This window comes from Agelaius phoeniceus, chromosome 2, assembly GCF_051311805.1.
Source record: "Agelaius phoeniceus isolate bAgePho1 chromosome 2, bAgePho1.hap1, whole genome shotgun sequence".
Classification (NCBI taxonomy): Eukaryota; Metazoa; Chordata; class Aves; order Passeriformes; family Icteridae; genus Agelaius; species Agelaius phoeniceus.
Window position 1 is genome coordinate 117800712 of NC_135266.1, and position 26001 is coordinate 117826712.

Here is a 26001-nt window from a genome sequence, read left to right on the forward strand (position 1 = left end):
CATGGGCCAAAACACTAACTCCTAACTTTGTCCTATTTACTTGGTGTCCCTCGCTGAGTTAGGAAGAACAGGATGAATGCCATGGATAAAATTGGTTTCCCTGAGTCTCAGCTCCCATTAGGAAAGAACTCTCAGTGACCACAATGCAAATAAAGGTGTAAAAGGTGAACTGGGAGTGGGTGACACAGCATCAGCACTCAGAATGCTGAGGAACTACAGCTACAGTCCTGCAGGAATTGAGCTGCTCCACTGCTCTCTCCAATCCTGCAGGAATTGAGTTGAGCCTGCAGGAATGAGCTGCCCCACTGCTCTCCAAGCCTTGCCCTGTCAGTGCCAACAACACTTTGGTGCCCAAAGGGAGGCACAGAAGCACAGAAGGACATCCACTGAAAAGCCTTCTGCTCCAGGAGGTCTCTCTGTGCAATGTGCCTTGTGAAGGGTAAAACTGGTTGCATATTAATCTCCAGCCCACAAGGAAAACTTCACAGGCCGTTGGCCAAGATACAGGCAATGCTGAACTCCCCATCCCCTGCAATGGAACTGTGCAAGGAACCCTTTGGGAGGGACGCTGGATTTGAGAGATGAAAACTGAGGCCCTTGCTCCATCCCTCTCCCAACACTCCTAATTCCACTCCTGTCTTACATCAATACAAGCATTTGTGTAGCCACAGTAACTAACTGCTGAAAAAAAAAGACCTCCTGGTGAAATAACTTGGACAAACAAAAATCTCTCCAAAAATTATTTTTCAGGCACATCAGTCTCTGTGCCAGTTTTGTTCTGTGGCTGTGAAACAGCTCCTAGCATGGAAAGGCCAAGGGCAGGAGGGCTGAGTTCACCCGAGGAACAGCCCCACTCACCCCCCAGTCCATTCTGGGTACCCAGGTTTAGGCAGAGCAATCAGCCAAGGTGATTTACAGAGATCCCTTCCAACCCCAGGCACTCTGTGATCCTGGGACAGCCAAGTCAAACTATTTAACCCTCCAGCAGCAGGGGCAGCCTCTGTGTTCAACTGTGCTCCAGGCGATTCCAAAGGCCTGAGGAACTGCACAAAGCAAAGGTGAGCAGTAAATACCAATGAGATCTGGATTCTGCTGAGGTTAAGGGCGGGATGAGGGTTTCCCATCACTCATTCCCACAGAGATAAGAAGCTGTAACTCCACCTGCTTTGCCTACCATGCTGCTCAGGAACTTCTGTCTCGGTCATTGCCTTCACAGTGGAGACATCACCTTCCCTCTTCTCTGCTGGGCCCTGGTTGTGTCCTCTCTCTTGCTTCAGAAGGGACTGCCACACAGCCACTATGCTGGTCATGTCTGGTAAAACCTGAAAGCACACAGGGAATTGCACAGCTCTCAGTGCCACACAGCCACTGTGCTGGTCATGTCTGGCAAAACCTGAAAGCAAACAGGGAATTGCACAGCTCTCAGTGCCACACAGCCGCTGTGCTGGTCATGTCTGGTAAAACCTGAAAGGACAAGGCACAGGGAGAGCAGCTGTCTGCTGCAATGTCTGCCTCTTCCCACCTTGCTGACAGCTTCTCTGTAGAGCTGCACAAACTCCTGCACTGCTGGCACTGTGTACATCTGTGACCTTTGCCAGGGTTCTTCAGACAAGCAGTGCTGGATGTTCCTCAGGGCTCTTCTCAGCACCATGGACACCAGGGACAGGATGCTCTGCTTCACCTCTGTGCTGGGCAGCTAAAAGAAGGAAGTGAATTAATGACATTTCAGTGCTTCCTGCCATGCTGTGCACAGAACCCACACTCTGAATGTGTGTTAAAGTTGGTCACTGAATTATTGTTTCCTAGACCTTAGCTAGCAGTAGAGAATCCATGGGTTTGCAGACTCCCAGTTAAAACACTAGCAGACAGTGGCAGAACTGGTGCGTGTGAAAGGCACCTGGAGTCAGTATCAGTGATTTTAATTCATTTCCCAGTGCTTCACCAAGCCAGGTCAATGCTGAGGCAGACAGCATAAACCACAAGTAATTAACCAACGTCAGAAGTTTCTAGAATGAGCACACACTAAGTGCAGCAGTCCAAACCAGGAGAGCAAAGTCACTGAAATACCACAGACTGCCCTTACATTGAGCCCTTGGGTGAACATTGCTCTGCTGCACACTGCAGGGACCGTTGTTACCATCACCATGGAAAGCAATCTGGGCACAGGAATAAACTCTGAGCTCTTAAAAGAATTGGAGATCTCTGGTTGAGCCTCGTAGATCTGAAAGAAAAGAAACAAACATTGAAGCCCGTTGATACGGTTCTGGAGATGGCAGCTTCTTCTGGGGAGCATTTTACAGAAGGGTTTGGACTTGTCACAAGTCATGGCAACACTAAATGTCAATTTTTATGCAAAAATGCTACAGAGCATCCTCCAGACTCCCACTCAACTAAATGGACTCCCTGTATGCAACCAGCATCCCTGCTAAAGGCCATTCCTTCTCCACAGATTCCAGATCCTGCCTGCCCATTTTAGGCTACACAAAGAGGCAGCAGAACACTCACAAAGGACAGAAAGTTTTTCTAATTGAGCTTTGATGTTGCTGCACCTCAAAAATTATGTCCCTGATGTGATAGTTTCCTCTGTTTCTTACACCAATTCCTGCTTTCCCAGTTAAGTTTAAATGCTGATAGAGCCTCCTGCCCTGAGCATGGCCTCTCACCATCACCCATACTCTCACCTTCTTGAGTAACTTCATGTTGTCCATCCAAGCTGACTTCACTCTAGGAACAAAGGAATACTGGCTCTCCTTGAAGTATCTGTTCAATAAATCTGGGCACACCTTGAGAATATTCACCACGAGATCAGCAACCATTTCATCTTCTGTGGCAGTTTTTAAACCAAGCAGGAAATGCAGAAGTACCACATTTCCTCCCCTGTTGAAGACAAAAAAAAATATTTTGAATAAGAAATCCTAATTTTGATCCTTTACATGGATGTGAACTCTGCAGCTTCTCTAAGTGTTGACTGAAGGCAAGATCTCTCACCCTCCTGGCATCACTTGTGAGCTGATACTCAAAGAAGTAAGAAATTAATGCACCTCCACATTTTCTGCAGGGGACTGAATTAGCACCACACATTTCAGGGCAGACAGAGTAACTGGTGATGTCTCTTTTGCTTCTAGCAAAGAATCCCCCTACAGTCCCAGCTGCCCCGTGACTTACTTGCCAGAAGTTCCCAGGCTTGGGTCATAGAAGGTGATGCCATGTTTCAGGGAGCAGCAGAGGTCCATTAGGAAACTGTGCACAAGCTCTCTCACCACTGCTTTGCCCACCTCCTCAGAACCTTGAGCCACCTGTAAGAACCAAAAGGGAGTAAAGGAGGCATCTGAGATTTGGCACCACAGATACCAGCCTCACTCTACATCTTATATGGCTCCTCTCAGAGAAATACTGAAACAAAGTCTGGCTTTTGTTCAGATCAAAAACAGAAACTTCAGGACTTGAAGGTCCCTTCCAACCCAAACCATTTTGTGATTCTACAATTCCATGAACCTTCTAAATCCAGGACAGCTCAAGATGCCTCGGGATGAGACGACTCCTGACAATTGTGGCTGGGAAATCACGAATCCTATGACTGCCAGGGACTGCCAGGAACTGCAGAACTTACAGTATGAAATGGGTGCTTATGAATGGGGTCAGGGGTTTGCACAGCTCCAAGCAGGCACTTCCTGCACACAGATCCCCTCCAAAGGGTGCTTACAGCACCTCAGCATGGGATGAACCAAAAGGCAGGGCCATAGGCATGTGGTAGAGAGGGCACACACAAAGGTGAAAAATCTGCAGCCAAAACCCAGTGAGAAGCAGCAGAAATTTGGGGTTTCTTTTAAACAGGCTCCTGAGATTCCTCTTTTGGAGCTCATCAAGCTCAGAGCAACTGGGGCAGCTGGGGGCTGCAAGAGGAGGGGAAATGAAGGCAGCACAAGGACTCAGGGTAACAGAAATGAATGGCCAGACCTTTAAATCCTCAGGGCTGACATCAGTGATGCCATTCCAGCGGTACAGCGAGGAGATGTGGAGCAACACTTCTGCGGTGAAAAACCGAACCTTCTGTGTCTTGCTGATGTTCTTGTTATGGACCACCTGGAAATGGGGAAAATGCAAACTCCTCTATTCACTGCAAGCTGTCACAAAATCATGGCAAAACAGCAGCACACCTCGTTCTCCCAGAACACACAGAGCTGGCTCTGCTCACCCAGCAGGAGAAAGGCTCTGCTTGTCTCCCTGCTCCTGCTGCAGCCTGACCCCACAGCAACCTCTGCACACCCTGCACAGGACTGATGGTGATGCTGCAGAGAGCAGAGCATGTCTAGAGCAGCACAGGCCCAGAGCAGAGCCAGGGGAACCTGGCTGTACACACAGTGAAGCCTACTACAGATAAAGTGTGAATGAAAGGGAAGGAAGTGTCTCAGCAGTCCTTCTGCTGTGCTTTACTGATGCCATTGCTGTAAGTCTCATTTTTCCTGCTAAGCTGAAAGAGTCGTACAGTGTGCTGGGGTCCAGCAATAACACAACAGCTCATGGTGTATGACTCCCACACAGGAAAAGCTTCATTTGAAAAACAAAGTTCCAAGGAGGTTTATTTTACATTTCAACGATAGCTTTTTATCACCCTTCTTTTTCGTGTAATTGCAAAGGCAAAATGACAGAACATTTTTGGCTTTAACTGCTCAGTTGAGAAAAGCCCAAGTCTGAGGCAGGCTCCTATGGCTACACTCTAAATTTGAAACTGTGTTTTTCTTCATTCTCTCCACTGTTCATGCAACAGCTTATGCAACATTGCTACAGCAGCTCGGAGCAGATACTAAAAAGTCACAGATTCTGGAACTAAAACCATTTTAAAATAAATAAAATACATCTCAGGTGCAGCTGCTCTACAAGCAACGAGAGCACCCATGAAAGAGGCAGGGCCATGCTCAGAAGGTGACAGAGCACAGGAAAAGCCACCACTAAAGCAACTCTCACACCTTTCAGCAATTCCTGCTCCCCTGTTTCCAATCCTGAGACAGAAACACAGCCAAGCTACCAACCTCCAACAAATACCATCAGCCACTGCCAGCAGCCCTAGGAACTGAACACTGGCTGAGAAACCACTGCAGAACTGCTTTCAGCAGCGAGGAAAACAGGAAACGTGAGGCAGCAACCCAGTTCCAAGGGTCTATCATACCTTAGCTGTCAGCGTGGAAAGCAGGAGACTGACAGTAGAAACTCTGTCTTCCTTTATCTCAGAGCGAAGAATCGCTGGAATGAAATCTAGGAGACGTTTCAAATGGTAAGTCAAAATGAAAGCTCTTTTCTTACTAAAACACTTGAGGCCATTCCTACCCATTCCTCATCACATTATTTACCGTGCTGTTCCATCCCAGGAGGAGCCAAAAGGCAGCAATCAGACCTCAGAAGGATGATGTGTCTGTGACTGTGGTTATGAGCAAGTGATGCTGCCAAACCTACTTCACCCTGACTGACTAACACTGTACAGCACCTGTCACCTTTAGATACATTCTGGGCCCTGAAATGCCACACTAAAATTCAATTAAGTCATATTCCTCCCCTTGAAGCACCTGGAATTGTTTCTCTGAGTGATTCTCAAATGCTGGGAGGTTCCCTCACCTTTTGGCTCCCCAGGGCATCCCAGAGTGAGGCAGCCTCAGTTTATGGAGGACCTGGGGCTGCCACAGGCAGTGAGAGCCATCTGCACTGACTGGGCCGAGGGTGCAATCCCCAGCCTGAAAGGCCTGAGCAACAGCAGCACCTCAGGGCAATCAGCAGCCCTGGCGTGGCAGGGGCACGAGAAGCCAGCAGCCACAGCCAGTCCTCAGTCCCCTCCCACGACCTGCTGCCAGCCAGCCTTCAGCTTTCCTTTAAACAATACTTCCAGATCCTTCTGAATTGTCTCATAGCTTCTCCAAGGGCCACAAATCACAGGCAACTGAAGTACACCCTTTTTAAAAGAAAATTAACACAACATATCCACTGTTTCTGTCTTATGAGCAAGGCTGAAGGCCGTGAATTTTTTTTGTTTATTGACTCTATGACCTCAAAGTTTTCTATTGGATTTACAGATTTTTTAATCTGTTTCACCAAAGACTTTATTTTTGCAAAGTTTTAGCAGATAGCAAATTGTTCTCGAGCAGGAGAGGCTTATTTACCACACTACCAAAGAAGTTTAAAGCTTTTCAGATAATAAGGTTAAAAATCTATATTTTGCTTCTTATTAGTGCTCTCTACCTGGTTGACATTTTTAATTAGGTGATATTTATTATCACCTATAAAGGACTGTGCCTCAAAAACAAAAAGTTATGAAGTACCTTTCAGCTCCAGCACCTGTGCCAAGATTGCATTGTCACCAGCAATGAGAAAGGAGAGACCAAACTGAATGTAGGCCATGCGGACATCTGGCCTGCCCTGGAAACACACAAGTGTAAATATAAATTAGAAATGCTGGTAGCACGCAGACTGTGCCCAGCTGCAGAACTGACACTGCAATTGCTGATTATCCCTAGAAGCACCATGAATGGGTGAAGGAAACAACTCTTATAAAAATGCTACATGCAGCCACAGACATACATTTACATGCACACATCCACAGCGTGCTCAGCTAAAAACCTTCCTGCACTGAACAGATCACTTTGCCATGAAAAGGAAAATGTGCTGGTTCCCATGTTTTCAATTCTCAATGCCCGAGAGCAGGGCACACATGGAAATAAAAAGGAACACTGACAGGGGCTCATGCCAAAGGCTGCATCCCTGAGCCCCTCACTTGGGCACCTTTGGTCAGGGCACAGAAATGCCCATGAAGGGGTGGATCCAGACCTGCCAGCTCAGGCACAGCGGGAGCAGCGGAAGCTTGGCCTGTAACAGCCCCATGGGATATGAACACTGAACCACAAATGGTCTGAGCCTGAAGGGATCCTCAGGATCACTCATTCCATGCCCTGCCATGGGCACAGACACCTTCCACTGGCCCAGGCCCTGCTGCTCCCAGCCCTGTCCCTCCTGGCCCTGGACACTTCAGGGACGGGACAGTTCCTTCTCTGGGCAGCCTTCAAAGGCCTGAAAGAAGAAATAAAGAGAAACAGGACTTTGCTGTGAGCTTTGGGCCTGGTATTTTAGTGTTAAAAACCCAGGCCTCTGATAGCCAGCGGTGCCAATTTCACTGAAAGCTGTACAAGACTGAGACCTTCTGGATGCCAGACTCCTTGCACCTCATTTAAGCAGCTTGGGGTCAAAAGACTTCACCCAAGCATTTAAAATCAAGGGTGGAGGTACTCCTGCAGTGAGGTGAAAATCCATGGAACCTGACAATTCTGGAGCTATAAAAGGTGCTTCCAGGGAAAAAGGGAACCATGTGTTTGGCTTTTTGCCTTCCAGTTGATTGCTTTATAAAGAAAAAGTCCAAATTTTCATCTCAGGTGGCACAAACCCAACACAAATGTACACATTTGCTCTGCAAGTGATCTTTAAAATCCAGAAACAACATGTCAACACTGCAAACACCACTGCATTCATTATACACTTGCATTTGCCATGACACAATCATTCTTGTTCTGAAGCACTGGTTTGGGTCAATCCTGACTATTCTTAGTAAACAGGAAGGGAACAAGAGACAGTTTCTTCTGGAAAAAGAGGACTGACTCTTTTCTCTTGACTCACATATTCTTCTTAAGGATTTCCAGATAAAGATTATTTAGAACTCTTGTTCATGTTTTCAAATGCAATTACTCTGTATCAGTACTGGGCAATACCCCTCTCCCATTTCCATTTATTTCAGTGGGACCACACTGTGAAAGTCTAGTTTTCAGCAGTTTACTATCACTTTCACTCTGCTTCAGACATTAGAAGGGCAGTTCACAGAAACTGCACATTTCCATTTCTCCACAGCTTGTTGGACACACATGAGGCCTTTCCATGGGTCCAGCTGGGCACAATCAAGGACTTGAGCCTGACACAGGACAGGAAGGAGAGTTAAGCTCTCTCATCAGGTGAAAATGCCATGGCATGCAGCACCTTAGCTTACCTGCTTACATCTTCTTTTCAACAGTGCAGGCAGGTACTTGTTGTTGAAATCGAAATGACTGTAGACATCCCTTGCAGAATCCGGCCCCTGAGCCACCATGGCTGAGAGCAGGGAGAGGCACCCCCGGCTCACCCTGAAGAACAGAGCAAAGCAGAGCAAGAAAAGCTGCAGGCCATTCCCAGGGTGATGGCTGGACAGACTGCCAAACCAAGAGATTCACGCTCAAAGGGAAAATGGAAGGGAAGTTAAACTACCAGAGTAATTATTTTGGGCAGTAATAACTGCAGCTGGGAAAGAGGGGCAAGGGGAGAAAGGACAAGGAAATGCCTTTTTATGTTTTCCCCAAAACTAAGCTGCAATGTGAGGCTGGATATTCCCTTTAGAGAGTAGTTTAAAAGGGAGAAAGTGACAAAATTACCAACGTGAAAATACTTGTTCATGGCAGTGGAGTTGGGTTAGACAAGCCTTAACTTTTCCATGGTTCTGTGAACTCCTAAATTCATGGAGGTTTGCCATTTATTTCAGCAGGAACATGTCAGTGCCACTATGCACAGAAGTGCAGACCTGCATCATCTGAACAGCCACCCCCATGACCAGATAATCTGTGATCTGTGATCTGTGATCATCACCTTTCTGTCAGGGACAAACTGCAGAAAGCCACGGACTCAAGCAGAGATCCCATCGAGACAGAAACACCTCTGCACATCAAAGAGGATGCATGCACAGAGATGCAGAGCATCTCCCATCAGAGACTGCAGCTCCTCTGTGCACCTTCTAGAAGGATGGATTTCTGCAGAAGCTGCAGCCTTTAAAGCCTTGGTCAGAAGTGCAGATCTTGCACAGCCCCAGAATTTGTTTCCAGTGTACCTATTTGAGATTCTGTGTCCTGCTGCACTAAGATCAACTGCACGGTGCAGGAAGCACAGCTGTGTCCAGGAAAGCACAGAAAACTCTTCCAGTTCTGCTCCAAGACTGAAAGATGAGTCACTGGCCTTGGACAAACCAATTTCAGTCTGGTTTTCCCTCTGCCTTCCTCTTCCTCCCAGGTTTGTACTGAAATGTTTGACATTTGCACCTTCTTTCCCCTATCCACATGAGCATGAGACATTTTTTGGTGCAGACTAGATAACACAATTATTGAACAACCTAAAATGACCTCAGACTTAAGAGACTGAAAAAATTGCCAAAGAAAGGCCAGTCTGAGAGAGAAAAATCCATTATAAACATGGAAAGTGACTCCAGAAAACACAGGGAAGCAAAGCTCTCAAAGCAGCTCTTTTTGCCCTCACAGGAAGACTGCCCTCCCTGCTCCACACAATCCATCTCAGCCCACAAATCAAGCAGCTGTAAAATAACAGCACTGAAGGTACCAGCCGTGCTAGCTCTCACCAGGACAGCCCAGCTGATGGAAAGTACAGCTTCAGGAAAGTATCCCACAGCACTGGATTGTCTCATGTGTCAGTTTCCACTTTGCAAAGACTTCCACAGGCAATTATTTTATGACAAGTGGGAAAAGATTACTAAATAAATGTGGATTATTAGCAATAAGTCAATTTTGCAACATCTAGTACAGTCCCCCCGGATCACTTGACAGAGATTATTCTCCACCAGAGCACCAAGCAGACTTACCTGTGGTTTTCAGAATACAAAGCAGCATAGACCAGTTTCATATAGGAATGAATCAGCTTTTTGACAATGTTCATTCCCACAACAGAAAAATGTGAGAGGTCGCTGGCTGTCCTCAGTAAAATGGCTTCTAGAGCCTGAAAGATTAACAGCATCTGCAGGATAAAAAAGTATGTTAATAGCTGACAGTATCAGGTGAGACTTTACATTACTAGCTGAGCCACCAGTAATAACCACCATTAACAAAAAGAGTAACCCCACTCCAAGAGGAAACTTCCACATATGAAAGCGACATTAACTTCTCCATTCTCTCCCAAATTAATGCTTCCTCTTTGCAAAGATCACTCCTGAGAGCATGAAGGTTCAAGGGATCAATGCTTCAAGAGACAATTGCTCCTAAGTGGATGGCGAAAAATGAAATGTGCTGGAGAAAAATATCATGTTCCAATCTTGCAATTGATTCCTGCCAGAAGAACTCAGAATCCATACAGCACTGGGACTGTGCCCATTGCAAACACCAGCCCCTGCTAGCAAGGGGATATGGAGGAAAGGCTGTCCCTGAACATTACAGGGACAAAAATGATACTGAAGGGCAAAGAACAGCAAGTGATGGTTAAAAAGCCACACAATACAACACTGCATTGTAAGCAGTAATATTGTACATTGTATACTATCCTACACTGTAAGCAACACTTCATTGCTGCACCAGCATTCACAGTGAAAAGTTACTGAGCTCTTTGTTCATTCACCATATTCTGAGGAGGATAAAATTGTGTCCAGCTGGAATTAGAAAAATGAAGTCAACTTTACCAGTGGCTTCCTAGAAACGCTGATGCATCAGGCAGATATCTAAAAACATTTACTTTCACTAGGCTACTTTTGTTTTGCTTTCCTAACTGCTTCTGTTGATCCCCTTATTTCCTAAAAGGCCGTTTGATAACATTTAAAGAACCTTAACAGCCTGATTCGGACAGGACTATTGGTTGTGTGTGTCATTAAATCCAAGAACATCTGTGAACAGAAAGCAGCATCTCCCCCTTGGTAGGTGCTTCTGCCACTGCTACTTCCAGAAAAAAAACCAAAAACAACCCAAACAAAAAATTTACAGAGTTATTTACACCACAAAGCACTATTTATTCATAAAACCACAGAACATCCTGAGCTGGAAGAGACCTACAGGGGCCATCCAGTCCAACTCCCGGCCCTGCACAGACACCTGAACAATCCCACCCTGTGCCTGAGAGTGCTGTCCAAACGCTCCAGGAGTTCTGGCAGCCTTGGCAGCTGCGACTATTCCTGGGGGACCTTTTGTTGGGTCTTCTCCAGGGTGGGATTGTTGGGATTGCAGCTGCCAGCCCCTGAATGACAGCCCCCATATCCAACTTACTTCACTTTCAGGCTTCCTTTCTCCATCGAGAAGCCTGAATATCTCAGCACACTCCATGGAAATTTTCACGTATCCCTCCACGACATCGTACACTTGGGGTGACGGCAGCGTCTTGGCGATGGCCACGAACGTCTCCAGCCCTGCAAAGCCACAGCGTCACCCAGGCCACCAGTGCCACGTGAGAGGCCCGCTCTGGGCCACACAGAGGGGCCGGGCCGTGCCCGAGTGCGGCATCTCCAGCAGCAGCAGCAGCATCCCTGACATCCCCGCGGCGTCCCTCGGGCCGCCCGCCTCAGCCTGGGGCAGACCCCTCAGCGCGGAGCCCGGAGCAGCCCCCTCAGCCCTCGGCGCGGAGCAGCCGCCTCAGCCCGGGGCAGCCCCCTCAGCCCGGGGCAGCCGCCTCGGCCAGGGGCACCCGCCTCAGCGCGGAGTCCGGAGCAGCCCCCTCAGCCCTCGGCACGGAGCAGCCCCCTCAGCGCGGAGCAGACCCCTCAGCGCGGAGCCCGCGGCAGCCCCCTTATCCCTCGGTGCGGAGCAGCCCCCTCAGCCCTCGGCGCGGAGCAGCCGCCTCAGCGCGGAGCAGCCGCCTCAGCGCGGAGCCCGGAGCATCCCCCTCAGCCCTCGGCGCAGAGCAGCCGCCTCAGCCCGGGGCAGCCCCCTCAGCCCGGGGTAGCCGCATCCGCGCGGAGCCCGGAGCAGCCGCCTCAGCGCGGAGCCCGGAGCAGCCCCCTCAGCCCGGGGCAACCCCCCCAGCACGGAGCTCAGGGAAGCCCCCTCAGCCCTCGGCGCGCAGCAGCCCCCTCAGCCCGGGGCAGCCCCCTCAGCGCGGAGCCCGGGACAGCGCCCTCAGCCCTCGGCGCGGAGCAGCCCCCTCAGCCCGGAGCAGCCCCCTCAGCCCTCGGCGCGGAGCAGCCCCCTCAGCCCGGAGCAGCCCCCTCAGCCCTCGGCGCGGAGCAATCCCCTAAGCCCGGGGCACCCCCCTCAGCGTGGAGCAGACCCCTCAGCGCGGAGCAGCCGCCTCAGCGCGGAGCCCGGGGCAGCCCCCTCAGCCCTCGGCGCGGAGCAGCCCCCTCACCGCGGAGCAGTCCCCTCAGCCCTCGGCGCGGAGCAGCCCCCTCAGCCCGGGGCAGCCGCCTCAGCGCGGACACCGGGGAAGCCCCCTCAGCCCTCGGCGCGGAGCAATCCCCTCAGCCCGGGGCAGCCGCCTCAGCGCGGAGAAGCCGCCTCAGAGCGGAGCAGCCCCCTCCGCACGGCGCCCGCGGCAGCCCCCTCAGCCCTCGGCGCGGAGCAGCCCCCTAAGCCCTCGGCGCGGAGCAATCCCCTAAGCCCGGGGCAGCCCCCTCAGCGCGGAGCAGCCGCCTCGGCGCGGAGCAGACCCCTCAGCGCGGAGCCCGCGGCAGCCCCCTTATCCCTCGGCGCGGAGCAGCCGCCTCAGCGCGGAGCAGCCGCCTCAGCGCGGAGCCCGGGGTAGCCCCGACAGCCGTCGGCGCGTAGCAGCCGCCTCATGGCGGAGCCTGGGGAAGCCCCCTCAGCCCTCGGCGCGGAGCACTCCCCTCAGCCCGGGGAAGCCGCCTCAGCGCGGAGCAATCCCCTCAACCCGGGGCAGCCCCCCAGCACGGAGGTCAGGGAAGCCCCCTCAGCCCTCGACGCGGAGCAGCCCCCTCAGCCCGGGGCAGCCCCCTCAGCGCGGAGCCCGGGGCAGCCCCCTCAGCCCTCGGCGCGGAGCAGCCCCCTCAGCGCGGAGCAGCCGCCTCAGCGCGGAGCAGCCGCCTCAGCGCGGAGCTCGGAGCAGCCCCCTCAGCCCTCGGCGCGGACCAATGCCCTCAGCCCGGGACAGCCGCCTCAGCGCGGAGCACAGGGAAGCCCCCTCAGCCCTCGGCGCGGAGCAGCCCCCTCAGCCCGGGGCAGCCCCCCAGCACGGAGCTCAGGGAAGCCCCCTCAGGCCTCGGCGCGGAGCAGCCACCTCAGCGCGGAGCAGCCCCCTCAGCGCGGAGCTCAGGGCAGCCCCCTCAGGCCTCGGCGCGGAGCAATCCCCTAAGCCCGGGGCAGCCGCCTCAGCGCGGAGCAGCCGCCTCAGCGCGGAGCCCGGAGCAGCCCCCTCAGCCCGGGGCAGCCCCCCAGCACGGAGCTCAGGGAAGCCCCCTCAGGCCTCGGCGCGGAGCAGCCGCCTCAGCGCGGAGCAGCCGCCTCAGCGCGGAGCCCGGAGCAGCCCCCTCAGCCCGGGGCAGCCCCCCAGCACGGAGTTCAGGGAAGCCCCCTCAGGCCTCGGCGCGGAGCAGCCGCCTCAGCGCGGAGCAGCCCCCTCAGCGCGGAGCCCGGGACAGCGCCCTCAGCCCTCGGCGCGGAGCAGCCCCCTCAGCGCGGAGCAGCCGCCTCAGCGCGGAGCTCGGAGCAGCCCCCTCAGCCCGGGGCAGCCCCCCAGCACGGAGCTCAGGGAAGCCCCCTCAGCCCTCGGCGCGGAGCAATCCCCTAAGCCCGGGGCAGCCCCCTCAGCGCGGAGCAGCCCCCTCAGCGCGGAGCCCGGAGCAGCCCCCTCAGCCCGGGGCAGCCCCCCAGCACGGAGCTCAGGGAAGCCCCCTCAGGCCTCGGCGCGGAGCAGCCGCCTCAGCGCGGAGCAGCCGCCTCAGCGCGGAGCCCGGAGCAGCCCCCTCAGCCCGGGGCAGCCCCCCAGCACGGAGTTCAGGGAAGCCCCCTCAGGCCTCGGCGCGGAGAAGCCGCCTCAGCGCGGAGCAGCCCCCTCAGCGCGGAGCCCGGAGCAGCCCCCTCAGCCCGGGGCAGCCCCCCAGCACGGAGCTCAGGGAAGACCCCTCAGGCCTCGGCGCGGAGCAGCCCCCTCAGCCCGGAGCAGCCCCCTCAGCCCGGAGCTCAGGGCAGCCCCCTCAGCCCTCGGCGCGGAGCAATCCCCTAAGCCCGGGGCAGCCCCCTCAGCGCGGAGCAGCCGCCTCAGCGCGGAGCCCGGAGCAGCCCCCTCAGCCCGGGGCAGCCCCCCAGCACGGAGCTCAGGGCAGCCCCCTCAGCCCTCGGCGCAGAGCAGCCGCCTCAGCGCGGAGCAGCCGCCTCAGCGCGGAGCTCGGAGCACTCCCCTTATCCCTCGGCGCGGAGCAGCCCCCTCAGCGCGGAGCAGCCCCCCAGCAAGGAGCTCAGGGAAGCCCCCTCAGCCCTCGGCGCGGAGCAGCCGCCTCACCGCGGAGCTCGGAGCAGCCCCCTCAGCCCTCGGCGCGGAGCAATCCCCTAAGCCCGGGGCAGCCCCCTCCGCGCGGAGCAGCCGCCTCAGCGCGGAGCAGACCCCTCAGCGCGGAGCCCGCGGCAGCCCCCTTAGGCCTCGGCGCGGAGCAGCCCCCTCAGCGCGCAGCAGCCGCCTCAGCGCGGAGCCCGGAGCAGCCCCCTCAGCCCCGGGCAGCCCCCCAGCACGGAGCTCAGGGAAGCCCCCTCAGGCCTCGGCGCGGAGAAGCCGCCTCAGCGCGGAGCAGCCGTCTCAGCGCGGAGCCCGGAGCAGCCCCCTCAGCCCGGGGCAGCCCCCCAGCACGGAGGTCAGGGAAGACCCCTCAGGCCTCGGCGCGGAGCAGCCCCCTCAGCGCGGAGAAGCCGCCTCAGCCCGGAGCCCGGAGCAGCCCCCTCAGCCCGGGGCAGCCCCCCAGCACGGAGCTCAGGGAAGCCCCCTCAGCCCTCGGCGCGGAGCAATCCCCTAAGCCCGGGGCAGCCGCCTCAGCGCGGAGAAGCCGCCTCAGCGCGGAGCAGCCCCCTCCGCACGGCGCCCGCGGAAGCCCCCTCAGCCCTCGGCGCGGAGCAGCCCCCTCAGCCCTCGGCGCGGAGCAGCCCCCTCAGCCCTCGGCGCGGAGCAGCCCCCTCAGCCCTCGGCGCGGAGCAGCCGCCTCAGCGCGGAGCTCGGAGCAGCCCCCTCAGCCCTCGGCGCGGAGCAATCCCCTCAGCGCGGGGCAGCCCCCTCCGCGCGGAGCAGCCGCCTCAGCGCGGAGCAGACCCCTCAGCGCGGAGCCCGCGGCAGCCCCCTTATCCCTCGGCGCGGAGCAATCCCCTAAGCCCGGGGCAGCCCCCTCCGCGCGGAGCAGCCGCCTCAGCGCGGAGCAGCCCCCTCAGCGCGGAGCCCGGGACAGCGCCCTCAGCCCTCGGCGCGGAGCAGCCCCCTCAGCGCGGAGCAGCCGCCTCAGCGCGGAGCTCGGAGCAGCCCCCTCAGCCCGGGGCAGCCCCCCAGCACGGAGCTCAGGGAAGCCCCCTCAGGCCTCGGCGCGGAGCAGCCCCCTCAGCCCGGAGCAGCCCCCTCAGCCCGGAGCTCAGGGCAGCCCCCTCAGCCCTCGGCGCGGAGCAATCCCCTAAGCCCGGGGCAGCCCCCTCAGCGCGGAGCAGCCGCCTCAGCGCGGAGCCCGGAGCAGCCCCCTCAGCCCGGGGCAGCCCCCCAGCACGGAGCTCAGGGCAGCCCCCTCAGCCCTCGGCGCAGAGCAGCCGCCTCAGCGCGGAGCAGCCGCCTCAGCGCGGAGCTCGGAGCACTCCCCTTATCCCTCGGCGCGGAGCAGCCCCCTCAGCGCGGAGCAGCCCCCCAGCAAGGAGCTCAGGGAAGCCCCCTCAGCCCTCGGCGCGGAGCAGCCGCCTCACCGCGGAGCTCGGAGCAGCCCCCTCAGCCCTCGGCGCGGAGCAATCCCCTCAGCCCGGGGCAGCCGCCTCAGCGCGGAGAAGCCGCCTCAGCGCGGAGCAGCCCCCTCAGCGCGGAGCCCGGGACAGCGCCCTCAGCCCTCGGCGCGGAGCAGCCCCCTCAGCCCTCGGCGCGGAGCAGCCCCCTCAGCCCTCGGCGCGGAGCAATCCCCTAAGCCCGGGGCAGCCCCCTCCGCGCGGAGCAGCCGCCTCAGCGCGGAGCAGACCCCTCAGCGCGGAGCCCGCGGCAGCCCCCTTAGGCCTCGGCGCGGAGCAGCCCCCTCAGCGCGCAGCAGCCGCCTCAGCGCGGAGCCCGGAGCAGCCCCCTCAGCCCGGGGCAGCCCCCCAGCACGGAGGTCAGGGAAGCCCCCTCAGGCCTCGGCGCGGAGAAGCCGCCTCAGCGCGGAGCAGCCGTCTCAGCGCGGAGCCCGGAGCAGCCCCCTCAGCCCGGGGCAGCCCCCCAGCACGGAGGTCAGGGAAGACCCCTCAGGCCTCGGCGCGGAGCAGCCCCCTCAGCGCGGAGAAGCCGCCTCAGCCCGGAGCCCGGAGCAGCCCCCTCAGCCCGGGGCAGCCCCCCAGCACGGAGCTCAGGGAAGCCCCCTCAGCCCTCGGCGCGGAGCAATCCCCTAAGCCCGGGGCAGCCGCCTCAGCGCGGAGAAGCCGCCTCAGCGCGGAGCAGCCCCCTCCGCACGGCGCCCGCGGAAGCCCCCTCAGCCCTCGGCGCGGAGCAGCCCCCTCAGCCCTCGGCGCGGAGCAGCCCCCTCAGCCCTCGGCGCGGAGCAGCCCCCTCAGCCCTCGGCGCGGAGCAGCCGCCTCAGCGCGGAGCTCGGAGCAGCCCCCTCAGCCCTCGGCGCGGAGCAATCCCCTAAGCCCGGGGCAGCCCCCTCCGCGCGGAGCAGCCGCCTCAGCGCGGAGCAGACCCCTCAGCGCGGAGCCCGCGGCAGCCCCCTTATCCCTCGGCGCGGAGCAATCCCCTAAGCCCGGGGCAGCCCCCTCCGCGCGGAGCAGCCGCCTCAGCGCGGAGCAGACCCCTCAGCGCGGAGCCCGCGGCAGCATCCTTATCCCTCGGCGCGGAGCAGCCCCCTCACCGCGGAGCAGCCGCCTCAGCCCGGGGCAGCCCCCCAGCACGGAGCTCAGGGCAGCCCCCTCAGCCCTCGGCGCGGAGCAGCCGCCTCAGCGCGGAGCAGCCGCCTCAGCGCGGAGCTCGGAGCAGACCCCTCAGCCCTCGGCGCGGAGCAATCCCCTAAGCCCGGGGCAGCCGCCTCAGCGCGGAGAAGCCGCCTCAGCGCGGAGCAGCCCCCTCCGCGCGGCGCCCGGGGAAGCCCCCTCAGCCCTCGGCGCGGAGCAGCCCCCTCAGCGCGGAGCAGCCGCCTCAGCGCGGAGCCCGGAGCAGCCCCCTCAGCCCGGGGCAGCCCCCCAGCACGGAGCTCAGGGAAGCCCCCTCAGGCCACGGCGCGGAGCAGCCGCCTCAGCGCGGAGCAGCCGCCTCAGCGCGGAGCTCGGAGCAGCCCCCTCAGCCCGGGGCAGCCCCCCAGCACGGAGCTCAGGGAAGCCCACTCAGGCCTCGGCGCGGAGCAGCCGCCTCAGCGCGGAGCAGCCCCCTCAGCCCGGAGCTCAGGGCAGCCCCCTCAGCCCTCGGCGCGGAGCAATCCCCTAAGCCCGGGGCAGCCCCCTCAGCGCGGAGCAGCCGCCTCAGCGCGGAGCCCGGAGCAGCCCCCTCAGCCCGGGGCAGCCCCCCAGCACGGAGCTCAGGGCAGCCCCCTCAGGCCTCGGCGCGGAGCAGCCGCCTCAGCGCGGAGCAGCCGCCTCCGCGCGGAGCTCGGAGTAGCCCCCTTATCCCTCGGCGCGGAGCAGCCCCCTCATCCCGGGGCAGCCCCCCAGCACGGAGCTCAGGGAAGCCCCCTCAGGCCTCGGCGCGGAGCAGCCGCCTCAGCGCGGAGCAGCCCCCTCAGCGCGGAGCCCGGGACAGCGCCCTCAGCCCTCGGCGCGGAGCAGCCCCCTCAGCGCGGAGCAGCCGCCTCACCGCGGAGCTCGGAGCAGCCCCCTCAGCCCGGGGCAGCCCCCCAGCACGGAGCTCAGGGAAGCCCCCTCAGGCCTCGGCGCGGAGCAGCCCCCTCAGCCCGGAGCAGCCCCCTCAGCCCGGAGCTCAGGGCAGCCCCCTGAGCCCTCGGCGCGGAGCAATCCCCTAAGCCCGGGGCAGCCCCCTCAGCGCGGAGCAGCCGCCTCAGCGCGGAGCCCGGAGCAGCCCCCTCAGCCCGGGGCAGCCCCCCAGCACGGAGCTCAGGGCAGCCCCCTCAGCCCTCGGCGCAGAGCAGCCGCCTCAGCGCGGAGCAGCCGCCTCAGCGCGGAGCTCGGAGCAGTCCCCTTATCCCTCGGCGCGGAGCAGCCCCCTCAGCGCGGAGCAGCCGCCTCAGCGCGGAGCAGACCCCTCAGCGCGGAGCCCGGGGCAGCCCCCTCAGCCCTCGGAGCGGAGCAGCCCCCTCACCGCGGAGCAGCCCTCTCAGCCCTCGGCGCGGAGCAGCCGCCTCAGCGCGGAGCTCGGAGCAGCCCCCTCAGCCCTCGGCGCGGAGCAATCCCCTCAGCCCGGGGCAGCCGCCTCAGCGCGGAGCAGCCCCTTCCGCACGGCGCCCGCGGCAGCCCCCTCAGCCCTCGGCGCGGAGCAGCCCCCTCAGCCCTCGGCGCGGAGCAATCCCCTAAGCCCGGGGCAGCCCCCTCAGCGCGGAGCAGCCGCCTCGGCGCGGAGCAGACCCCTCAGCGCGGAGCCCGCGGCAGCCCCCTTATCCCTCGGCGCGGAGCAGCCGCCTCAGCGCGGAGCAGCCGCCTCAGCGCGGAGCCCGGGGTAGCCCCGACAGCCGTCGGCGCGTAGCAGCCGCCTCATGGCGGAGCCTGGGGAAGCCCCCTCAGCCCTCGGCGCGGAGCACTCCCCTCAGCCCGGGGAAGCCGCCTCAGCGCGGAGCAATCCCCTCAACCCGGGGCAGCCCCCCAGCACGGAGCTCAGGGAAGCCCCCTCAGCCCTCGACGCGGAGCAGCCGCCTCAGCCCGGGGCAGCCCCCTCAGCGCGGAGCCCGGGGCAGCCCCCTCAGCCCTCGGCGCGGAGCAGCCCCCTCACCGCGGAGCAGCCCTCTCAGCCCTCGCCGCGGAGCAGCCCCCTCAGCCCCGGGCAGCCCCCAGCACGGAGCTCAGGGCAGCCCCCTCAGCCCTCGGCGCGGAGCAGCCGCCTCAGCGCGGAGCAGCCGCCTCAGCGCGGAGCAGCCGCCTCAGCGCGGAGCTCGGAGCAGCCCCCTCAGCCCTCGGCGCGGACCAATGCCCTCAGCCCGGGACAGCCGCCTCAGCGCGGAGCACAGGGAAGCCCCCTCAGCCCTCGGCGCGGAGCAGCCCCCTCAGCCCGGGGCAGCCCCCCAGCACGGAGCTCAGGGAAGCCCCCTCAGGCCTCGGCGCGGAGAAGCCGCCTCAGCGCGGAGCAGCCGCCTCAGCGCGGAGCCCGGAGCAGCCCCCTCAGCCCGGGGCAGCCCCCCAGCACGGAGCTCAGGGCAGCCCCCTCAGCCCTCGGCGCAGAGCAGCCGCCTCAGCGCGGAGCAGCCGCCTCAGCGCGGAGCTCGGAGAACTCCCCTTATCCCTCGGCGCGGAGCAGCCCCCTCAGCGCGGAGCAGCCCCCCAGCAAGGAGCTCAGGGAAGCCCCCTCAGCCCTCGGCGCGGAGCAGCCGCCTCAGCGCGGAGCTCGGAGCAGTCCCCTCAGCTCTCGGCGCGGAGCAATCCCCTAAGCCCGGGGCAGCCCCCTCAGCGCAGAGCAGCCGCCTCAGCGCGGAGCAGACCCCTCAGCGCGGAGCCCGGGACAGCGCCCTCAGCCCTCGGCGCGGAGCAGCCCCCTCACCGCGGAGCAGCCCTCTCAGCCCTCGGCGCGGAGCAGCCGCCTCACCGCGGAGCTCGGAGCAGCCCCCTCAGCCCTCGGCGCGGAGCAATCCCCTCAGCCCGGGGCAGCCGCCTCAGCGCGGAGAAGCCGCCTCAGCGCGGAGCAGCCCCCTCAGCGCGGAGCCCGGGACAGCGCCCTCAGCCCTCGGCGCGGAGCAGCCCCCTCAGCGCGGAGCAGCCGCCTCAGCGCGGAGCTCGAAGCAGCCCCCTCAGCCCGGGGCAGCCCCCCAGCACGGAGCTCAGGGAAGCCCCCTCAGGCCTCGGCGCGGAGCAGCCCCCTCAGCCCGGAGCAGCCCCCTCAGCCCGGAGCTCAGGGCAGCCCCCTCAGCCCTCGGCGCGGAGCAATCCCCTAAGCCCGGGGCAGCCCCCTCAGCGCGGAGCAGCCGCCTCAGCGCGGAGCCCGGAGCAGCCCCCTCAGCCCGGGGCAGCCCCCCAGCACGGAGCTCAGGGCAGCCCCCTCAGCCCTCGGCGCAGAGCAGCCGCCTCAGCGCGGAGCAGCCGCCTCAGCGCGGAGCTCGAAGCAGTCCCCTTATCCCTCGGCGCGGAGCAGCCCCCTCAGCGCGGAGCAGCCGCCTCAGCGCGGAGCAGACCCCTCAGCGCGGAGCCCGGGGCAGCCCCCTCAGCCCTCGGCGCGGAGCAGCCCCCTCACCGCGGAGCAGCCCTCTCAGCCCTCGGCGCGGAGCAGCCGCCTCAGCACGGAGCTCGGAGCAGCCGCCTCAGCCCTCGGCGCGGAGCAATCCCCTCAGCCCGGGGCAGCCGCCTCAGCGCGGAGCAGCCCCTTCCGCACGGCGCCCGCGGCAGCCCCCTCAGCCCTCGGCGCGGAGCAGCCCCCTCAGCCCTCGGCGCGGAGCAGCCCCCTCAGCCCTCGGCGCGGAGCAATCCCCTAAGCCCGGGGCAGCCCCCTCCGCGCGGAGCAGCCGCCTCAGCGCGGAGCAGACCCCTCAGCGCGGAGCCCGCGGCAGCCCCCTTAGGCCTCGGCGCGGAGCAGCCCCCTCAGCGCGCAGCAGCCGCCTCAGCGCGGAGCCCGGAGCAGCCCCCTCAGCCCCGGGCAGCCCCCCAGCACGGAGGTCAGGGAAGCCCCCTCAGGCCTCGGCGCGGAGAAGCCGCCTCAGCGCGGAGCAGCCGTCTCAGCGCGGAGCCCGGAGCAGCCCCCTCAGCCCGGGGCAGCCCCCCAGCACGGAGGTCAGGGAAGCCCCCTCAGGCCTCGGCGCGGAGCAGCCCCCTCAGCGCGGAGAAGCCGCCTCAGCCCGGAGCCCGGAGCAGCCCCCTCAGCCCGGGGCAGCCCCCCAGCACGGAGCTCAGGGAAGCCCCCTCAGCCCTCGGCGCGGAGCAATCCCCTAAGCCCAGGGCAGCCGCCTCAGCGCGGAGAAGCCGCCTCAGCGCGGAGCAGCCCCCTCCGCACGGCGCCCGCGGAAGCCCCCTCAGCCCTCGGCGCGGAGCAGCCCCCTCAGCCCTCGGCGCGGAGCAGCCCCCTCAGCCCTCGTCGCGGAGCAGCCCCCTCAGCCCTCGGCGCGGAGCAGCCGCCTCAGCGCGGAGCTCGGAGCAGCCCCCTCAGCCCTCGGCGCGGAGCAATCCCCTCAGCGCGGGGCAGCCCCCTCCGCGCGGAGCAGCCGCCTCAGCGCGGAGCAGACCCCTCAGCGCGGAGCCCGCGGCAGCCCCCTTATCCCTCGGCGCGGAGCAATCCCCTAAGCCCGGGGCAGCCCCCTCCGCGCGGAGCAGCCGCCTCAGCGCGGAGCAGACCCCTCAGCGCGGAGCCCGCGGCAGCATCCTTATCCCTCGGCGCGGAGCAGCCCCCTCACCGCGGAGCAGCCGCCTCAGCCCGGGGCAGCCCCCCAGCACGGAGCTCAGGGCAGCCCCCTCAGCCCTCGGCGCGGAGCAGCCGCCTCAGCGCGGAGCAGCCGCCTCAGCGCGGAGCTCGGAGCAGACCCCTCAGCCCTCGGCGCGGAGCAATCCCCTAAGCCCGGGGCAGCCGCCTCAGCGCGGAGAAGCCGCCTCAGCGCGGAGCAGCCCCCTCCGCGCGGCGCCCGGGGAAGCCCCCTCAGCCCTCGGCGCGGAGCAGCCCCCTCAGCGCGGAGCAGCCCCCTCAGCGCGGAGCCCGGAGCAGCCCCCTCAGCCCGGGGCAGCCCCCCAGCACGGAGCTCAGGGAAGCCCCCTCAGGCCACGGCGCGGAGCAGCCGCCTCAGCGCGGAGCAGCCGCCTCAGCGCGGAGCTCGGAGCAGCCCCCTCAGCCCGGGGCAGCCCCCCAGCACGGAGCTCAGGGAAGCCCACTCAGGCCTCGGCGCGGAGCAGCCGCCTCAGCGCGGAGCAGCCCCCTCAGCCCGGAGCTCAGGGCAGCCCCCTCAGCCCTCGGCGCGGAGCAATCCCCTAAGCCCGGGGCAGCCCCCTCAGCGCGGAGCAGCCGCCTCAGCGCGGAGCCCGGAGCAGCCCCCTCAGCCCGGGGCAGCCCCCCAGCACGGAGCTCAGGGCAGCCCCCTCAGGCCTCGGCGCGGAGCAGCCGCCTCAGCGCGGAGCAGCCGCCTCAGCGCCGAGCTCGGAGTAGCCCCCTTATCCCTCGGCGCGGAGCAGCCCCCTCATCCCGGGGCAGCCCCCCAGCACGGAGCTCAGGGAAGCCCCCTCAGGCCTCGGCGCGGAGCAGCCGCCTCAGCGCGGAGCAGCCCCCAAGCACGGAGCTCAGGGAAGCCCCCTCAGCCCTCGGCGCGGAGCAGCCGCCTCAGCGCGGAGCAGCCGCCTCAGCGCGGAGCTCGGAGCAGCCCCCTTATCCCTCGGCGCGGAGCAGTCCCCTCATCCCGGGGCAGCCCCCCAGCACGGAGCTCAGGGAAGCCCCCTCAGGCCTCGACGCGGAGCAGCCGCCTCAGCGCGGAGCAGCCGCCTCAGCGCGGAGCCCGGAGCAGCCCCCTCAGCCCGGGGCAGCCCCCCAGCACGGAGCTCAGGGAAGCCCCCTCAGGCCTCGGCGCGGAGCAGCCGCCTCAGCGCGGAGCAGCCGCCTCAGCGCGGAGCTCGGAGCAGCCCCCTTATCCCTCGGCGCGGAGCAGTCCCCTCATCCCGGGGCAGCCCCCCAGCACGGAGCTCAGGGAAGCCCCCTCAGGCCTCGGCGCGGAGCAGCCGCCTCAGCGCGGAGCAGCCGCCTCAGCGCGGAGCCCGGAGCAGCCCCCTCAGCCCGGGGCAGCCCCCCAGCACAGAGCTCAGGGAAGCCTCCTCAGCCCTCGGCGCGGAGCAATCCCCTAAGACCGGGGCAGCCTCCTCAGCGCGGAGCAGCCGCCTCAGCGCGGAGCTCGGAGCAGCCCCCTCAGCCCGGGGCAGCCCCCCAGCACGGAGCTCAGGGAAGCCCCCTCACGCCTCGGCGCGGAGAAGCCGCCTCAGCGCGGAGCAGCCCCCTCAGCCCGGAGCTCAGGGCAGCCCCCTCAGCCCTCGGCGCGGAGCAGCCCCCTCAGCGCGGAGCAGCCGCCTCAGCGCGGAGCAGCCGCCTCAGCGCGGAGCTCGGAGCAGCCCCCTCAGCCCGGGGCAGCCCCCCAGCACGGAGCTCAGGGAAGCCCCCTCAGGCCTCGGCGCGGAGCAGCCCCCTCAGCGCGGAGCAGCGGACTCAGCGCGGAGCCCGGAGCAGCCCCCTCAGCCCGGGGCAGCCCCCCAGCACGGAGCTCAGGGAAGCCCCCTCAGGCCACGGCGCGGAGCAGCCGCCTCAGCGCGGAGCAGCCGCCTCAGCGCGGAGCTCGGAGCAACCCCCTCAGCCCGGGGCAGCCCCCCAGCACGGAGCTCAGGGAAGCCCCCTCAGCCCTCGGCGCGGAGCAGCCGCCTCAGCGCGGAGCAGCCCCCTCAGCCCGGAGCTCAGGGCAGCCCCCTCAGCCCTCGGCGCGGAGCAATCCCCTAAGCCCGGGGCAGCCGCCTCAGCGCGGAGCAGCCGCCTCAGCGCGGAGCTCGGAGCAGCCCCCTTATCCCTCGGCGCGGAGCAGCCCCCTCATCCCGGGGCAGCCCCCCAGCACGGAGCTCAGGGAAGCCCCCTCAGGCCTCGGCGCGGAGCAGCCGCCTCAGCGCGGAGCAGCCCCCCAGCACGGAGCTCAGGGAAGCCCCCTCAGCCCTCGGCGCGGAGCAGCCCCCTCAGCGCGGAGCAGCCGCCTCAGCGCGGAGCCCGGAGCAGCCGCCTCAGCGCGGAGCTCGGAGCAGCCCCCTCAGCTCTCGGCGCGGAGCAATCCCCTAAGCCCGGGGGAGCCCCCTCAGCGCGGAGCAGCCGCCTCAGCGCGGAGCAGCCGCCTCAGCGCGGAGCCCGGGGCAGCCCCCTCAGCCCTCGGCGCGGAGCAGCCCCCTCACCGCGGAGCAGCCCTCTCAGCCCTCGGCGCGGAGCAATCCCCTAAGCCCGGGGCAGCCGCCTCAACGCGGAGAAGCCGCCTCAGCGCGGAGCAGCCCCTTCCGCACGGCGCCCGCGGCAGCCCCCTCAGCCCTCGGCGCGGAGCAATCCCCTAAGCCCGGGGCAGCCCCCTCAGCGCGGAGCAGCCCCCTCAGCCCGGAGCTCAGGGCAGCCCCCTCAGCCCTCGGCGCAGAGCAATCCCCTAAGCACGGGGCAGCCCCCTCAGCGCGGAGCAGCCGCCTCAGCGCGGAGCCCGGAGCAGCCCCCTCAGCCCGGGGCAGCCCCCAGCACGGAGCTCAGGGAAGCCCCCTCAGCCCTCGGCGCGGAGCAGCCGCCTCAGCGCGGAGCAGCCCCCCAGCACGGAGCTCAGGGAAGCCCCCTCAGCCCTCGGCGCGGAGCAGCCGCCTCAGCGCGGAGCAGCCGCCTCAGCGCGGAGCTCGGAGCAGCCCCCTTATCCCTCGGCGCGGAGCAGCCCCCTCATCCCGGGGCAGCCCCCCAGCACGGAGCTCAGGGAAGCCCCCTCAGGCCTCGGCGCGGAGCAGCCGCCTCAGCGCGGAGCAGCCGCCTCAGCGCGGAGCCCGGAGCAGCCCCCTCAGCCCGGGGCAGCCCCCCAACACGGAGCTCAGGGAAGCCCCCTCAGGCCTCGGCGCGGAGCAGCCGCCTCAGCGCGGAGCAGCCGCCTCAGCGCGGATCTCGGAGCAGCCCCCTCAGCCCGAGGCAGCCCCCCAGCACGGAGCTCAGGGAAGCCCCCTCAGGCCTCGGCGCGGAGCAGCCGCCTCAGCGCGGAGCAGCCCCCTGAGCCCGGAGCTCAGGGCAGCCCCCTCAGCCCGGGGCAGCCCCCCAGCACGGAGCTCAGGGAAGCCCCCTCAGGCCTCGGCGCGGAGCAATCCCCTAAGCCCGGGGCAGCCTCCTCAGCGCGGAGCAGCCTCCTCAGCGCGGAGCAGACCCCTCAGCCCGGAGCCCGGGGCAGAGCCCTCAGCCCTCGGCGCGGAGCAGCCCCCTCAGCGCGGAGCAGCCGCCTCAGCGCGGAGCTCGGAGCAGCCCCCTCAGCCCGGGGCAGCCCCCCAGCATGGAGCTCAGGGAAGCCCACTCAGGCCTCGGCGCGGAGCAGCCGCCTCAGCGCGGAGCAGCCCCCTCAGCCCGGAGCTCAGGGCAGCCCCCTCAGCCCTCGGCGCGGAGCAATCCCCTAAGCCCGGGGCAGCCCCCTCAGCGCGGAGCAGCCGCCTCAGCGCGGAGCCCGGAGCAGCCCCCTCAGCCCGGGGCAGCCCCCCAGCACGGAGCTCAGGGAAGCCCCCTCAGCCCTCGGCGCGGAGCAGCCCCCTCAGCGCGGAGCAGCCGCCTCAGCGCGGAGCTCGGAGCAGCCCCCTTATCCCTCGGCGCGGAGCAGCCCCCTCATCCCGGGGCAGCCCCCCAGCACGGAGCTCAGGGAAGCCCCCTCAGGCCTCGGCGCGGAGCAGCCGCCTCAGCGCGGAGCCCGGAGCAGCCCCCTCAGCCCGGGGCAGTCCCCCAGCACGGAGCTCAGGGAAGCCCCCTCAGGCCTCGGCGCGGAGCAGCCCCCTCAGCGCGGAGCAGCCGCCTCACCGCGGAGCTCGGAGCAGCCCCCTCAGCTCTCGGCGCGGAGCAATCCCCTAAGCCCGGGGCAGCCCCCTCAGCGCGGAGCAGCCGCCTCCGCGCGGAGCAGACCCCTCAGCGCGGAGCTCGGAGCAGCCCCCTCAGCCCGGGGCAGCCCCCCAGCACGGAGCTCAGGGAAGCCCCCTCAGGCCTCGGCGCGGAGCAATCCCCTAAGCCCGGGGCAGCCTCCTCAGCGCGGAGCAGCCTCCTCAGCGCGGACCAGACCCCTCAGCCCGGAGCCCGGGGCAGAGCCCTCAGCCCTCGGCGCGGAGCAGCCCCCTCAGCGCGGAGCAGCCGCCTCAGCGCGGAGCTCGGAGCAGCCCCCTCAGCCCGGGGCAGCCCCCCAGCACGGAGCTCAGGGAAGCCCACTCAGGCCTCGGCGCGGAGCAGCCGCCTCAGCGCGGAGCAGCCCCCTCAGCCCGGAGCTCAGGGCAGCCCCCTCAGCCCTCGGCGCGGAGCAATCCCCAA

At 64.3% G+C, this 26001-nt stretch overlaps 1 protein-coding gene across 1 annotated transcript in view; it reads right to left on the minus strand.

Annotated features, from left to right (window-relative positions):
• URB1 (URB1 ribosome biogenesis factor) overlaps nucleotides 1–26001 on the minus strand; it is an 80850-nt gene that overhangs the window by 25896 nt on the left and 28953 nt on the right. The window contains exons 2-12 of the mRNA XM_054655044.2: nucleotides 11031–11170; nucleotides 9647–9798; nucleotides 8018–8150; nucleotides 6309–6405; nucleotides 5168–5253; nucleotides 3958–4083; nucleotides 3166–3296; nucleotides 2682–2877; nucleotides 2084–2221; nucleotides 1523–1696; nucleotides 1175–1322 (exon numbers count right to left, since the gene is read on the minus strand). Of these exons, the coding sequence (XP_054511019.2) occupies nucleotides 1175–1322; nucleotides 1523–1696; nucleotides 2084–2221; nucleotides 2682–2877; nucleotides 3166–3296; nucleotides 3958–4083; nucleotides 5168–5253; nucleotides 6309–6405; nucleotides 8018–8150; nucleotides 9647–9798; nucleotides 11031–11170 (1521 nt within the window). The remainder of the gene's footprint in view (nucleotides 1–1174; nucleotides 1323–1522; nucleotides 1697–2083; nucleotides 2222–2681; nucleotides 2878–3165; nucleotides 3297–3957; nucleotides 4084–5167; nucleotides 5254–6308; nucleotides 6406–8017; nucleotides 8151–9646; nucleotides 9799–11030; nucleotides 11171–26001) is intronic.